The 15449-nt window shown below is 37.6% G+C and overlaps 2 protein-coding genes across 5 annotated transcripts; one reads left to right on the top strand and one right to left on the bottom strand.

The window, feature by feature from the left end:
- Positions 1–5553: 5553 nt before the first annotated feature.
- LOC110114301 (UBP1-associated protein 2B) lies at positions 5554–11793 on the top strand. Of its 4 annotated transcripts, none has more exons than XR_003701786.1 (6): positions 5554–7101; positions 8530–8619; positions 8739–8799; positions 10715–10870; positions 11179–11245; positions 11339–11793. XR_003701786.1 is itself a non-coding variant. In XM_020847140.2 (2 exons), the coding sequence occupies exon 1, from the start codon at positions 5650–5652 to the stop codon at positions 7099–7101; it is 1452 nt and encodes a 483-aa protein (XP_020702799.1). In that variant the 5' UTR covers positions 5554–5649; the 3' UTR covers positions 7250–7564. The 4 variants fall into 4 exon arrangements, 1 of the variants encoding a protein (XP_020702799.1); XR_003701787.1 differs by having other exon boundaries at positions 11149–11245; XR_002305230.2 differs by having other exon boundaries at positions 10715–11245.
- Positions 11794–13322: 1529 nt separating this feature from the next.
- LOC110114306 (transcription termination factor MTERF8, chloroplastic-like) lies at positions 13323–14852 on the bottom strand. Its single transcript, XM_020847147.2, has one exon. It carries the CDS (start codon positions 14692–14694, stop codon positions 13546–13548), a length of 1149 nt encoding a protein of 382 aa, XP_020702806.1. The 5' UTR covers positions 14695–14852; the 3' UTR covers positions 13323–13545.
- Positions 14853–15449: the final 597 nt, after the last annotated feature.

The raw sequence follows: 15449 nt of genomic DNA, 5'->3' as shown, positions 1-15449 counted from the left end.
ATCATACGAAAATTCAACGGCATAACGACAATATACGAAATTTACACAAAATTCATAGATTCAGAAATTTACCAAATTACCACAGAACATTCACAACAATATTGTAAGACTTTCATTGTACTGACAAAATATTTTTCAACATCCTGATAATTTGCAGTTCGATCAAAACACCGCAGAATTCAAAATGTCCGGTACAAATCTTCCAGCAAATACTCAAAACGTACATAATTATCATCTCAGAGACATACCAAAAGTTACGCAGTAAAACCTTTGTCAAAAGAAAATAATACCAGAAATTCGCTAACGAAAATAAAATCCAGAACAGAAAATGCGTCAAAAATTTCGTTTCTGAAAATTGAGAAAGGCAGAATGTGACTTACCTCGAGTCAGTCAACTTCTCTAACTATCACAACGGACAAAAACAGACCGGAGTCGCTCAAAAATCCTCTTTTCCTTCGTTTTTCTCTCTCCTGAACGTTCTTTTCTTTTTAAATATCTCATTTCCATATATATCAAAATTGATCGTCCCTGACGATCGCAACTTCGTCCCGGGACGATTTGGCTCTGGACAAATTTCGTTCAAACGAAATTAATTATCGTCACGGACGACTTGGGCTCTGGACAAATTTCGTCCAGACGAAATTAATTATCGTCCCGTATGATCTGCTCTCGGGACGATTTTCGTCCAGACGATTCGACTTTCGTCCAGACGAACCATGCAGCCAAACATGTTTTCCTGCACAACCTGTACCGATCGTCCCGGACGATCCAACTTCGTCCGGAAGAACCTGGGAGCAAAATGGTCTTTACAAGCATACTATTAAGTTAAGCGTTGCAGAGATGAGGATACTTAGGGGGATGAGTGACTTTACTCTTGGAGAAAGGATACGAAATGAGCTATACATGAAAAGGTTGGAGTAGATCCAGTAGAATATAAGATTAGAGAGTCTCCTTAGATGGTTTGGTCACATAAAATGGCAGCCTTCTGATGACTCGATTAGGAAACTAAATTTGACTTAAGTTATAAAGGTAGAGGTAGACCTAAAAAGATCTGGTTAGAAAATATTAGAAATGACCTTTCTTTATTAGATTTAAATGAGTATTTAATTCTTAACATGACACACTGGAGAAAAGGATTCATGTACGTAGCAGACCCCACATAGTGGGATAAAGACTTGATGTTGTTGTTGTAATTCTATTGCACAAGAAAAGAAGTAATGGATCATTTTCCTAATAGTGTGTTACCAAATTCATTGGCAGAAGAAATTCCAAAACAACTTATGATAAAACCATTCCTAAAAGAAGATTGGTTGAAAATAACATAATAGCTATATAAATATTGCTCCAACAAGGGAGCAAATTGAAATCACCAAACTAAGCACTAGCACTACTTTTTTTTATTTGTACGTTAAAGATTCTTTTGCTATTTTAAGAGGCTTAGTGTATCAAAAATAACCATACACAATTTAAAAGATTCTTCATTTGGGTTCAAATCATTTGTGTATTTGACAACTTTTTTATTGTTTTTATTTTTAGGAAGATGACACTTCCTTTATTGATGTTGTATGTTTATTCAAGTACAATATATTGCTAAAATTGCAATCAACATTTATGTATATAATATTGTTGAGATCGTGAAAATCTCAAACTAATCAAGCATAATTTTTATGCAAGTTATGATTGAATGTGATGCACTTTGAACTTAGAAGTGTACAATGATCAGAAAGGGGCGTGCATGATCTAGTCCAATGATTATTGATAACAAGAAAGAACATTTCAATATTATTTAAAATAATGTTAGATAAAGTGATGTTTATTCTTCTCATCATGATTATTCTAGACTTTGAGATTGTAGATACTTCTAGATCTTTGATTTTTAGATAATGTTCTAGTTAGCCTTTCTACTGCTCTCATATCATCCCCTTGTCAACTTATCGTCATATCTAGTACTTACTCTCATCCCAAGATAGTGGTTGTCCTATTTTATTTATGTTTATATCTTGCATAGCCCCACTCATGAGATACAAAAATATGTTATAATTGTATTCAATTCATTTAAATAGTAACTCCTTTCCTTCTCGGAGATAGATTATTCTTCCTTATTTTGATGCCAACTTTAAGAAAAATTATTCGGTGCGGATGCCAAACGCGGTCCAGAGACCAATCAAAATGCACAATGTCACCCTTTTATTGTATTGCTGCATCCGGACGAAGAGCTGCATCCGATATCCGTATAGAATAATTTCTCCAACTTCAGGTTGTATGATCTTTCATGATTATAAGCTGAGCAACAAAGATGGCGTATGAATGGAACCAGTGTTAATGGGTGAGATCGCAACGAGTCGTAATGTGCCATTAGATTGCTATCAGTATCATAATGGGTTTCTTGAGGTCACACCAAGTTGCAATGATGTGGTTGCATTATATGGGTTGCAACGAGGTAGCAATTTGTTTTATGAGATGTTGTATTCCAAATTCTTTTGATTCGGACAAATTCATAATATATCAAAATATTTCTTAAAGTGTGCATTCTAAATCCCTCTAATTAGATAAAAAGGGAGAGGCTTGGTGAAGACGTCGATGTGTTTGCTTAGAAATTTGAACATGCGTATTGGTAGAGGCTTGGTGAAGACGTCGGCGACTTTATCATTGGTACATATGTGATGGACGGTCAAATGTTTGGACTGAATGCAATCTAGAATGAAGTGGCAGTCCACGTCGATGTGTTTGGTTCTGGCATGGTAAACCAGATTGTTGGCAAGTGCGATTGCGGATGTGTTAAAGCAGAAAATTGTAGTGGGAGTTGTTTGAGGAATATGAAAGTCCTCTAGGAGACGACGAAGCCAAATGACTTCAGAAGCTTATGTTGCCAGAGCTTGATATACGGCTTCTTTGGATGATCGAGCCATAGTGTTTTGCTTTTTGACTTTCCATGAGATTAAGGATTTGCCTAAAAAATTACAGCATCTTGAGATGAATTTGTAGTCTTGAGTGTTGTTTTCCTAGTCGGCGTCGACGAAGCCTTGTAGTTTGAGATGATCACGATGCAGCGGGATGCCGTTGTCTGTTGTACCTTGAATGTAGCGAAGGAGTCTTTTGAGAGCGTTGAAGTTGCTATTAAGGGGATCGTGCATATGTTGACTTAATTTATGCACCGCGAATTGGATGTCAGGGTGTGTTAGAGTCAAATATTGAAGTGATCCGATCAGGTGACAATAGAGTTGAGGATTGGAGAAGTCGATGCTGCAGCAGGTTGAAGAATCGATTTTGCAGAAGATGGGAGTAGAAACAGCTTTGGAGTTTTGCATACCTGTCCGTTCCATAATTCTTTTAGCATATTGTTGTTGGTGAAGTAGCACTCCGTAAGATGTGGGAGTTGTTTGGATGGTTCGAAAGTGAGCTAGAGATCCAAGATTGCACATTTGGAAGCAGTCTTGGAGACTATATAGAAGTCATTTGATCTCCGTGGGAGAGTTACCGGTGAGTAGTATATCATCAACGTAGATTAGAATATACATACGATTTGAGCCCGATTTATATGTGAGAAGATATGGATCAGCGTTGCTAAAAGTAAAACCGAATGTTTGGAGGTGAGTGGATAGAGCTGCGTACCATTCGCGTGGAGACTGTTTGAGGCTGTTCTGTTTGAGGTCGTTTAGAGCCTTCTTTAATTTGCAGACGTGGGTATGATGTAGAGAGTCTTAAAAGCTGGTGGTTGGTGCATGTATATGGTGTCGAATAGAGTACTGTGTAAAAAGGCGTTGGAGACGTCTAGTTGATGAATATCCCAGTTAGAATGCAGAGTGATTAGGGTGAGAATGCGGACAGTGGGGATCTTTACGACGGGGCTGAAGGTTTCGGTGTAGTCAATTCTGTGTTCATGATTGAATCTTTGTGCGACTAGCCGAGCTTTGTATCTAGCTACGGTGCCCTCCGTGTTGAGTTTGGTCATGTATATCCATTTGCATCCTAGTACATTTCGATTAGGAAGAGGTGGAACAAGATCTCATGTTCCTTGCATTTGTAACGCCTGAAATTCCTAAGACATGGCGGAACGCCAGTGTTCGCTTTTGACAGCTTGATTGTAGGTAGTGGGTTCAGTATGATGAAGGAGATGAAAAAGATTAAAAATGTGTTTTTGTTTGGAATGTCCTATCTTGGATCGAGTGAGCATGTGATATGTAGTAGGTTGTGAGGTGTGATCGTTGATGGGAGAAGCGGAGTTGGATGGGGACAGACTGGATTGTTGTGTGGAAGATGTGGCTGGTTGAATGGAATTGATAGGAACAGGTAGAGATGAATATGAAGATGCATGATTGGTTGAGACATTGGAATTGATATGCGAGCTGATGGAATTGTTGATTGATACTGGCAGACCGTTTGTTGGAACAAGAAGCAGAGGAGGTATTATGGGAGATGAGTTTGTGATATTGCTATGTTGATTTGAGAATTGTGTAAATGGAAATATGTCTTCGTTAAAGACTATGTGACAAGATATGTAAATTTTGTGGGTTGTAGGATCAAAGCACCGATATCCTTTTTGGGCCGGTGTGTAACCGATAAAGACACACGGGTGAGACAGAGGGGAAAATTTGTGTGTGGAGTAGGGTTTGAGCCACGGATAACAAAGACAGCCGAAAACTTTTAGGTTGTTGTATGTGGGTTGTTTTCTGTAAAGGATCTCATATGGCAATTTGTTGGAGGTATTGGGGAGGGAAGGCGGTTGATTAGATGGATAGCAGTTAGAAGAGTGTCAACCCAAAGATATAATGGAAGGGAAGCTTCTATAAGTAAAGTGCAGATGGTCTCGGTTATATGACGGTGTTTACGTTCGGCCACACCGTTTTGAGATGATTAGTAAGGACAGGTAAATTGATGAAGAATGTTGTGAGCATTTAGGTGAGTTTTGAATTTATTATTGATGAATTCACCGTCACCATCTGTACGAAGCATGTGAATGTGAGTCTGAAATTGTAGTTCAATCATTTTCTAAAATTTTAGGAATTCATAAAAAACTTTGGATTTTTGAACGAGAGGATATACCCACATATATTTGGAAAAGTCATCAATGAAGCAAACATAGTAATGATATCCGTAATGATATCCACTCCATATAGAGAATAATATCATATTTATAGACTTTTTAAAAGAGATACATTCACTCTTAATCCAAAACACTTCATCAAACGATCTATATTAATCCACTCCATTATTTATCTATCACTTAAGTGTCTTTCTGATGTCAAGATGAAATGATTTTAGATTTGTTAAATTCATATTGTTTGAGACGCTCAATTTGATTATACCCATGCAAGTTTTGGATTTTATTTCTTTTCTTCAATTGATGCTTATAAGTTTTCAAGTGTGTTCAAGTGCTTGATTTGGGTCTATTTGGAGTCGAACTAGATCATTTGTGTTGTCATTGAGTTCGTCTTATCCGAATAACTTCGATTATAAATTTGTTGTAATCTAAATTCATATCATCTTAAAATTAATTTAAAATTTTTAAATTTTAAATATTATTTTGAGATTGATGTAGAAAATGTTTCCAATTTAAATCTTCTCTTAGATCACGAACCAAAACCCTAGACAAAGGTCTCGATCAATCCTCGCCGGATCTCGCCTGCAAGGGTTTCCTACGCCGTCCCAATGGCATCCCTCAAGAAGCGAAAAGCCGAACAAGACTCCGATCGCTTCTTTCCCAATCAAGGCACTGATACGAAGCCTCATCATTCAGCCGTCGAGTATATCCGCCAGCCTGACGACGAGACCGGTGCACCCGGTGGCGCCGGCGCCGGCGCCGGCGATAGCGCTTCGGACTCGGAGGACGACTACGATGAGGAGGAAGAAGACGTCCGCAAGCTTCTTGACCCCCTCTCTAACGATCAGCTTTCCTCACTTCTCGTTTCAGCGGCAGCTCGAGATTCCGCCACACTCGCCGAGATTCGCGCCCTAGCCGACGTCGATCCTTCTCATCGCAAGCTCTTCGTACACGGCCTCGACTGGAACACGACATCTGACGGTCTCCGCGCCGCGTTTTCTCGCTATGGAGAAATCGTTGAGAGCCGCGTCGTTTTCGACCGACCAACCGGCCGATCAAAGGGATACGGTTTCATCCTATTTCGCCACCGCTCCTCTGCTCGTCGTGCCCTCTGCAAACCCCAAAAGCTCATCGACAACCGAATGGCATCGTGCCAGCTAGCAAGCAATGGCCCCACCCCGAACCCTAACCCTAACTATCTCCATAATTCTAACCCCAACCATAACCATGGCGATAACCTTGCACGCAAGATCTACGTTGGCAACGTGCACTCCGATATCGACGGTCGCCGCCTCCACGCGTTCTTCTCTCAGTATGGAGAGATCGAGGAAGGGCCGCTTGGGTTCGATCGCCACACAGGTAAGTCTAAGGGCTTTGCAATTTTCTTGTACAAAACTTCTGAGGGAGCAAGAAAGGCTTTGGAAGAGACTAATAAGAACTTTGAGGGACATCACCTTGTCTGTCAGAAGGCTACTGATAGCAACAAGGCAAAGACATCAGCACCGGTTAGTAACAACGCTGATGGCTCAGCTGCTACTGTGCCAAATGTTCCAGCGAGCTATGTTGGTTACAATGGGTCTGCTTACGGCGGGCAAGTTGCCCAATCAGACATCGGGCTGGCACAGCAGGCAGTAATGCTAGGACAGGGGCTGCTTGGGCAAACTATGCCTGCAAATGCTGCTGTCCTTGCTATGTTGGCAGCCACAGGCCAGAACCCAGCTGGTTTTGGCGTCACTCCGGCAATGCTTGCTTCTTTAAACCCTGCTCTTGCTATGGCATTGGCTGCAGGGGCAACTCCAGCTGCACTTCCGCAGGCAGCAGCAGCAGTGACACAGCAACAAGGGGCTGTCCCAATGCAGGGATATGCAATGGGAAGCTCTGGGTATCAGAATATTGGGTTTCAAGGTCCTCCTGGATTCCAAGGGCCGCCAGGATTCCAAAGTGCATCAGGTTTTCAGGGGAGTATACCCCAAGTGGGCACACATCAGGGCGGAAATACGGGTAATGCAGCAGCGCAAAGATCTTCAATGGGCTCTATGGGTGGTTATGGTCTTCATTAGGTAAATGCGTCAATTTACTATTCTATCATACCTTGTATTTGTAATATTTAAAGTGAAAGTTGAATGTTAAGTTTTTAATTGGTTTTGTTGAAATTTTTAAGAGGAATTTATTTGATTGTTTGCTAATTGTTTCCTGTTTTTCTTTTAGTTCAATGTCGAGCGTGATTACTCATCTGGTTTAAAGATTCGATGGCTTTTGAAACTGTATTGGTGATGGGATTATGGATGCATTCAGTGCCGCGGTTCTTCAGGAGGATTGCCCTTTTCTTTTGGTTTTATTGCCATTTGTATGATGCACTGGTTTGAGATTTGATCTATTGTTAAAGTCTTTTTACACTTGAAGGGTTTTGTATCAGACTATTTTTCAGTTATCCTTTGCTTTCCAGTTGGTAATGTTATATTCATATGGACTTTTATCTACTTTGTGGCAATCAAATTTGAAGCTTCGATGCAATTAGTGAAATATTCTTCTGCCACACTTTATGTTTAACGGTGGAATATTATTTTAACAATGGATTTTATGATCAAATTTGTTGCTTGGGATTATTTTTTGGAAATATATCTATATGCAAGCCCCTCAGTTGTTTGTTTTTGAGATTTTGGTTGATACCTAAATTTTACTGGTATGAGGCTTGCTGGAATATTCATAGTGCGTATTTTTATTTGTCAAGGTCTATCTTTTCAGCTTCAATAAACATGGTTTCTTCTGTGCAAAGTCTTTGGACTCTATCTGCGGCATTTCCAGTGCTCTGCAGGTGTCTGCCCTTTGGTTTTCTGCGGAACAATGATTCCTTATTTTACTAATAATGTTGCCACATTGGTTTTATAAACTTGTGTGTATGCCAGATTAAATTCAGATTTCACCTTTGGTGCAGAATATTCACCGTGTTGTATCTGGAACTAAGTCTTCCATGCCCTGTTTTATCTGGAACTAAGGCTTCCATGCCTGTTTTTTTTTTTTTTTTTGAAAGATAGGCAATAGGTGATTACTGAATTATATAGTACACTTGTCTTTTTGATGGATATATATATATATATATATATATAGATAGATTGATGAAGGTGAGGGTAGTGAATCATAATAGATTATAGTATGTTTTCTTCCCCCTTAAAAAAGATTCATTAATTGTATGTTATGTGTTGGCTATCATTAAATTGGTTAGTCACATAAGCTTGATCTGAGCTTGGCACTTGAACCAAGCTTGACATACGTAACTTGAGGTAGCCTTAATGCAGTTCATTTGGTTGCTTAAAAATGTTAATATGGACTGTACACAAAAATATTAGAAATTGAGATTTTGAATTAAAAAGTATTAAAAGTCCTAAAACTATACTTCTCTTTTTCACTTCTAATTTATCTTTTTTCTTCCCATAATTACTAAATTCATTCTCCTTGGATTTCTCATTTTTTCCATTGATTCATTGTAGGAACTTCTTGAATTTTTATTCTCTTTAATGTGAAGACCCGAGTGATGGGTGGCTTGAACAAGTTGAATTGAGCTGGATCTCAAGTGGAGGGTACTCCACTCATTTACACTCCTAGTGGCCACCATTTATACAATCATGATATACACAATTATTATGAAATGTCTATTTCAATTCTCATGATACTATTATTCTCATGTAAATCTCTGCAGGATTGGATGAAGTTTAGCTGTTGAGCATTCTTTGTGCCAAGAATCTAAAATATTTCATTGGGTATGGTTTCTTGCATTTTATTTTTGTTCATTGCGTTAATCATTCAATTGAGGTTCTAAATCTATTTCAAGTCGATTTGTTGAATTCCAGTGATGTAAATTTTTAGTCAAGGCGTGCAGTATTTTTCAAATATCTAGTGGGGGTGATGCATATATTTGTTTAAATGCCTTTAAGAAAAGATTGGGATATATCATGTATCTGATTTGGGATTTCATTGAGCATGAAATACTTGTACTGGATTGTATTACATTGCCGTGCATGAAATTGTTGTGATATTAATTTTGGAGGCCAAAACATTGATAAAGAAAAAGCCAGAAAGGATCAATCCTTGGAGTGAACGATTGAGTCAGTCAATGATTTAAGCTCACTTCTCCTAAGAAACTCTTTCGTAGGAATTTTTATTTAGTTATGAATTATGGGGTTTTCAATTGCAAGTATTTAGGATAGATGGATATTTCAAATGCAGTGTAAATTGAGTGTATTGCATTTTGATTGCTTTAGGTTTGCTTTGTTATAAAATAAATTCTTGAAATTCTATTTATTGTGTTTCATTGATTATAAAATAAAGTCACAAAATTTGCCTAGGACACAATAGATGGTGGTTGTGTAAGGTGCGATCAGTTGTGTGTGGTCATCTTTGCGAGATCATGCTCATGAACAATGAAGGCATGGACGACTAGTGTTGGATCGGATCAGTTGTTTGTGGTCATCTTTGCGAGATCATGCTATTGAATAATGAAGGCATGGACGACTAGTGTTGGATCGGGGTTGATGCGAGATGTCAATAACGAGATCGTGATGACTATTTGATCACAATGCCAATAACGAGATCGCGATGACTATTTGATCACGATGGCAATGTAATCGTGACATGGTGTCGACGGGATGATGATAATAGTAGCTCTGTATAACTTTGAGAGTGAGGTCTCTGGTTCATGTGATGTCTGAGATTGTGAACAAGTAGACCATATATCAAATTCACCTAATTTAGGCGACATTTGGATGCATCGTAATTGAACTATGGTTATTTTTTTCCACATTTCTGAAAACAATTACTTTGAACACCTGAAACCTAATATCCCTTCATTTATTTCTCTCTCTACACTCAATTATACATCAAAATAAACCGCCCTGCATCAATTTCTGCTGTAAATGCCTATTTAAATGCTTGAAATTCCACATAAAGAATTCTTTCTTGCCCTAGCTTCCTAATTGCAAACTTGAGGTATTCATTGAGAGTTTAGTTACAAAATATCTCACGAAACTGCAGCACAATTATTTTCATTTTTAGGGTAAACCTGTATATGCAATGTAACCATTCAATTTATTTCTTTAATTCAAAATTTCCTTAATTTCTTCGTTATGATTTGTGTTGATATAGTAATGCATGATATTATACTCGAAATACCATTGACCTATATGCAATGGTTTAAAATTAATGTCGGGCACTTCATGTTAATTACATAGTTAACCGCTGAGCAATCTGCGAGAGGCTTTATAGATGGCAGTTTCTCCCGGACTGACATCTTCATGGCCAAATCCCTTTCACAACATTTGATAATCAGTTGACAGCTTGCAATAACAGAAATTACCTAAAATGTTTATGACTCATCAAAATATCAAGAGGTTCAAAACAATATAAAATATTGTATTATTAATTGCTTAGGACGAGGAAGAAGCTGCGTAGAAGTTTTTTTTTTTTCATATGGTTTATAACTTGATAAATTCTATTTGGAGAGCAAATTAGTTACTTCACTGGTTAGTAAAAAAAACCTTCCTGATGATAAATTTCTTGCAAGGAACTTTCGTAGACTAATTTTCAAAATGCATTTTAGGTTTAAAGATTAAAAAAACTGCCTGCTGATAAATTTCTTGTTAGGAACATTCACAAACTAATTTTCAAAATGCATTTCAGGTTTACAGATTAAAGACCTATCCATCAATTAACAGGGAGGTACCTGATATACTTGATCCAGTTACAAATTAAAGACTAACTAGAAAGTTGCTTTAAGAAGTAGTAAAAAAGTCGTCACAAACAAAATCTAAGGTTCACGTGAATGAGGACAACCCGGTAAGCTCGATTCAGTTACATGGGCTACCATAAGTTTGTTTCTTTGTCAGCTTCCTCTTTACTTAAGATTTATAAAAAAAATGTAAATATAAATGGAAATTCAGTTTACAAATTACTTTATACGCCTACACATCATCTAATGGTTGACACTCAATTTTCATGTGAAGATCATGCTAGAACTTGTCAATATATAGGTGTATATAGATCAATACATTGTTGCATTACAAATTTGAATTTTTATCATATTGGATACCAATAAACCAATGAGATGATATCAGTACTATTGTCATCTATGAATATCATGAAAGGCAAGTTTGATGAAGACAGATGGAAGGATTATATATTAATGAAGCAGCTGCCGGAGCAATTGCAAAGGTGTTGATTTGCTGTCATTTACATTACAGTTTTGGTTTATTCAATTTCTTGCAAGGCTAGTAGTTAAATAGAGTTGCAAATTTGAACTGGCAGGGAAACCTTATTCTGCGGCTTGGAGAAAGGAGATTTTGCTCGAGAGCTTTTGGAATGTCTTGATTGTTGAAGCTCTTTAGGAAAGGGAGCTGGCAGAATTTTTATTCCGTGCAGAGTTCGGACGCCATCCAGAGACCAACAACAGTGTGCCACATCACAGTGCAGTATCAAGCGTTACCGGACAGTTCTCCCGTCTGTCCGGTGTCCGCACAGAATAATCTCTCGAGTGAGGCACAGATTGGGCCACGAATGCTGCATACTAATCATTAAGCTAGGTGCTGTTTCATGTGGAGGAAAATAGGTTTGATGATATTTGAAGACGCTTTTACATGTTGTCTTTTGGTGTACAATTTCAAAATGATATATCTATTAAATTTAAGGATTGATTAATATTGTACAGTTGCTATCAACCTGACTCACTCCTTGAATAAATTCCTACAAGGTTTAATCGCCAAGCCTAAACTTGACTCAATCTTGCACAATACAATATTACATTCATGTCAGGCATCATATTATCATATCATGATTTGAATATTATGATTTAATTTTATTCATCTTACCACAAGAAAATATTACATTACCTATTTAGAAATTATAACAAAATCAATTTATTTTAAACGTGCATGTAAATAAAATGCAAGAAAAGTAAATTAAAATATAGATCATCAGAGATCATAATATCTATGTGATTCGACCAACCCTAAGATCTGAATACACATCTAGCTAACAACTAGATTAGAATTTCCACTAGTTACGTTTACCTCTCAAATTTTCTTCTTAGCGATGGAGAAGTCTACACCTAAGACCATCTCTAATAAAGATCATTTCTAATCGTTCGACAAACAACCGGATGGAAGCCTTCAAACGTTGCAACCGAACGCCTTTTCCTCCGTCATTTGATTACGGATGAACAGTGTGACGCCAATATTGGCATCGCACTGTTCATCTGCGTCATTTTTTTGTCTCTACCAAACTTGCGGAAGAAAGGCGCGAAAGAAGAGAGCGACGGTTAGGGGGCAAAATGACGTTCGATTGGAGATGAATTACGGTATTTTTTGGTTTCACTACATTTTGGAGTGAAAAATGAAATTTTCGGTTGGAGATGCCCTAAGGGTTTCTTTTATGAGCAAACATTATGCAAACAACAAATCCTTTATGGCTTAGTTACATCAAGCTAAAGTTCTTTTGAACTTTGGTGGAGACCTAATGGTGATCAAAATGGGCTACAATCTCTAATAAAAACATTGAAATATAAGTTCCTGAAGATTGCTAGAAAGTGCGTGCCACAAAATCACTGAGAATATTAAAGATGAGCCGTTTGATAAAAAATTAATATGTTTTTTTTCCTCCAATGCCTCACTCGTGAGAATTTTTACTTGTAAGCATGTGAGGTATCTACCTTAGCCTTAGAAGAAGCATTGAAGGACTATTTAGAAGCCTGCACATCTTCCCCGGTCTTTGGAAGGGAACATTATTACGTGCAGCGTCTGGATTCATTCGAAGGCGAATTCGGACGCATCACATCATCATGTGATTCATCCGGATTCGCCTCCAAACGATCCGAACACCGGACGTAATAATCTCTCCTTTGGAAGAGCTGCAATATGATATACATTATCCAGTGAAGCAATGAAGTGGGTTGCAGCCTCGAACAATTATAGCTTCGTTGCATAAAAATAGGAAGCAATCCAGCTTCGAAATCATTCCACAAAATGCAAATATCACACCAACTTGAAAAGTTAAAGCTACTTCAGCCTCAGCGTTCAGATAGCTTAAATGAAGGTTCAAAACACCATTTGAAATTTTATAATTCTTCCATCCTTATATCCATCAACGCATACTCTATAAATTTGAAGGCTTAAATTTGTAGAAATAGATTCATTTTGTATGCAGTACAGAAGTCTAGTGTCTCAGAAACTGCTGAAATGATAAAAAATTTTCTGAATTTCAATATTTGGTAAGGGATTCATCAAAAGTTTGCATGGAAATTCTCCGCTAAATTGTCTCTAATGAACTAGAAAAGTAGGGGCATTCTATGCTCTCTCAATTTCATGTTTGCTTCATATATATATGTACATAGATTATGTTTGGTTTCTCAGAAAACAAAAAAGTTGAAATACTTCATCTCCTGCACTTCCCTTCAATCGAAACAAATACTTTCTCATTGCCATTTAATTTTAAAAAAAAACAAAACAAAACAAGAGCAGCTAAACAGTTGAATTACCAGAATAAAGAGCAAGATAAACTTGATAGAGGTCTGGCATCTTCTCGCCATAAGACAAAATATACTTCTCCAAGAACTTCTTCTCAGAAATGGTCATGAATGAATAAAAGCTGAGTTTTCTTTTAATCAGATCTTTTGACTTGAGGAGTTGCAGAACATATTGCCGTGGAACCATCCTCCTCTCCAAGCTAAACATCAGAAGCCTTGGATGTTTCATCACGAAGGAAGGCTCACAACCTGCTCGCTTTACAAGAAAGTCCATCATCTTCTTCATCTTCTTCTCAGAAGTTTCTAACAGAAGAGGAGCCTTTCTGATGACCGAAGAGACTTCAGCTTCAGACCACCCGAAGCTCCCCAGTAGATTCAACTTGGATTCCATGGTTGCTCTACTAATCTGGCAGAGAGAAACCATCACGCTGCAGAATGCTCCAGATCCATAAGAAAATCCCAATTCTTCCGCTCGATTTTTGAGCCTTTTGATTGAATCAAGGCTCATGACGATGAAATTGGGATTGTTGTTTATCATAGAAGCAATCTGATTATCGAGAAAGCCACAATCCCTCAAAAATGAGATTTTTGGAATGATATTGGTATCCAGATTGGAGCATATAAGGCGTTTGCCTCGAAGCAGAGCATGAAGGAGGTTCTCCTTGGAACCCAAGAAGCCCCTCCAGAACTTAATCTTGGACTGAATACCTCCGTGGATTAGAAAAACTGGATTTTTAGAAACAAGTTGGAGTATTTCTGATTCAGAGAAACCAAACTTCTTCAAAGCGATCATCTTTGGCTTCAGGGTGGTCTCGACCTTTGCGGTGAGAATTCTGGAATTTTTGGAAACCATGTATCTGATGCAGGCGTCATTAAAACCGCTCTCTTTCAAGAAATGAAGAACGGCATCTGGCTTGGAAGGGGATTTGACGTGGGAGAGGGATTTAGATGATTTGATCGCTGCCTCCGATGACAGACCAATCGTGCCGATGAGATAATCGACCATGAATGTGGATTTAACGGATGAGTTTTCTGCAGTAGAAGAGAAGGAGAAGAGGATCGGGAGATGGAAGGAGGGCAAGTGGGTGGGAGCGTGAGCGGCGGAGCGGTGGAAGTGAAAGAGCTTTCTGCTTAGCAAAATCATAGTTTTAAGCAGAATAGAGGATGAAAATTAGGCTTACGGGAGAAAGGAAGAGTCTTTTATCTGCATCGCGCTCTTTCTCTGTGTCTCTCGACAAGTTCATTCGTTCTTAGGTTAGGGTTTGAGTGCTAGGGTTAGAACGTAGAGCAAGATTCAAGTCACCGCTTTGTACAAAAACTCCTAATCTGCTCCGCCACTTTTTCAAATTCAGAGTTTGAAAATTAAAGTGATTTTTAATTTTTTATTAAAATTATTATAAATTTCCAAAAGCATTAAATTTAAAAGATGATTGACTCTATTCCATGCAATTATATTTTTATTATAGAGTGCTTGAATAAGGAAAAAAAAGGGGATTTTTTTTATCAAAATAAGTTTCAAATTAGTTCTATTTAACTTTTAAATATGCAATTAATAAAATTTTATGTTATTTCCATCTCCATACAACTTTATAACGGTATTTTATGCTCATTTGGTTAGTTATTTTTATTTAAGTTCCCTTTAAAACTAAAAAAGGTGTAATAGTATATTGATTATGGGCCTAGGTAGGAAGGCTTTGGTAAATGAAAATTGTTTATTTTTTATAGAATTGTTTTCGAAAAAAATACAAAATTATGGACATTGATCTACAATTAGACTAATTTTAGAACTAATTTGAGGTATTTGATAAAAGAAATAGGCATGCTGTAATATTTCTAAATTTTGTTTACCAAACATTTGATTCTCAGGCAGAAACATATATTTTTTTAATATTTAATTTT

The sequence above is a fragment of the Dendrobium catenatum genome, unplaced genomic scaffold, assembly GCF_001605985.2.
Source record: "Dendrobium catenatum unplaced genomic scaffold, ASM160598v2 fragScaff_scaffold_1016, whole genome shotgun sequence".
NCBI lineage: Eukaryota > Viridiplantae > Streptophyta > Magnoliopsida > Asparagales > Orchidaceae > Dendrobium > Dendrobium catenatum.
Note: the sequence above shows the minus strand (reverse complement) of the source record. Positions and strands in the feature narration are given on the sequence as shown.

Excerpts from the sequence above, each read along its gene's own strand:
- LOC110114306 (XM_020847147.2), bottom strand. The coding sequence starts at position 14,694 with ATGATTTTGCTAAGCAGAAAGCTCTTTCACTTCCACCGCTCCGCCGCT.
- LOC110114301 (XM_020847140.2), top strand. The coding sequence starts at position 5,650 with ATGGCATCCCTCAAGAAGCGAAAAGCCGAACAAGACTCCGATCGCTTC.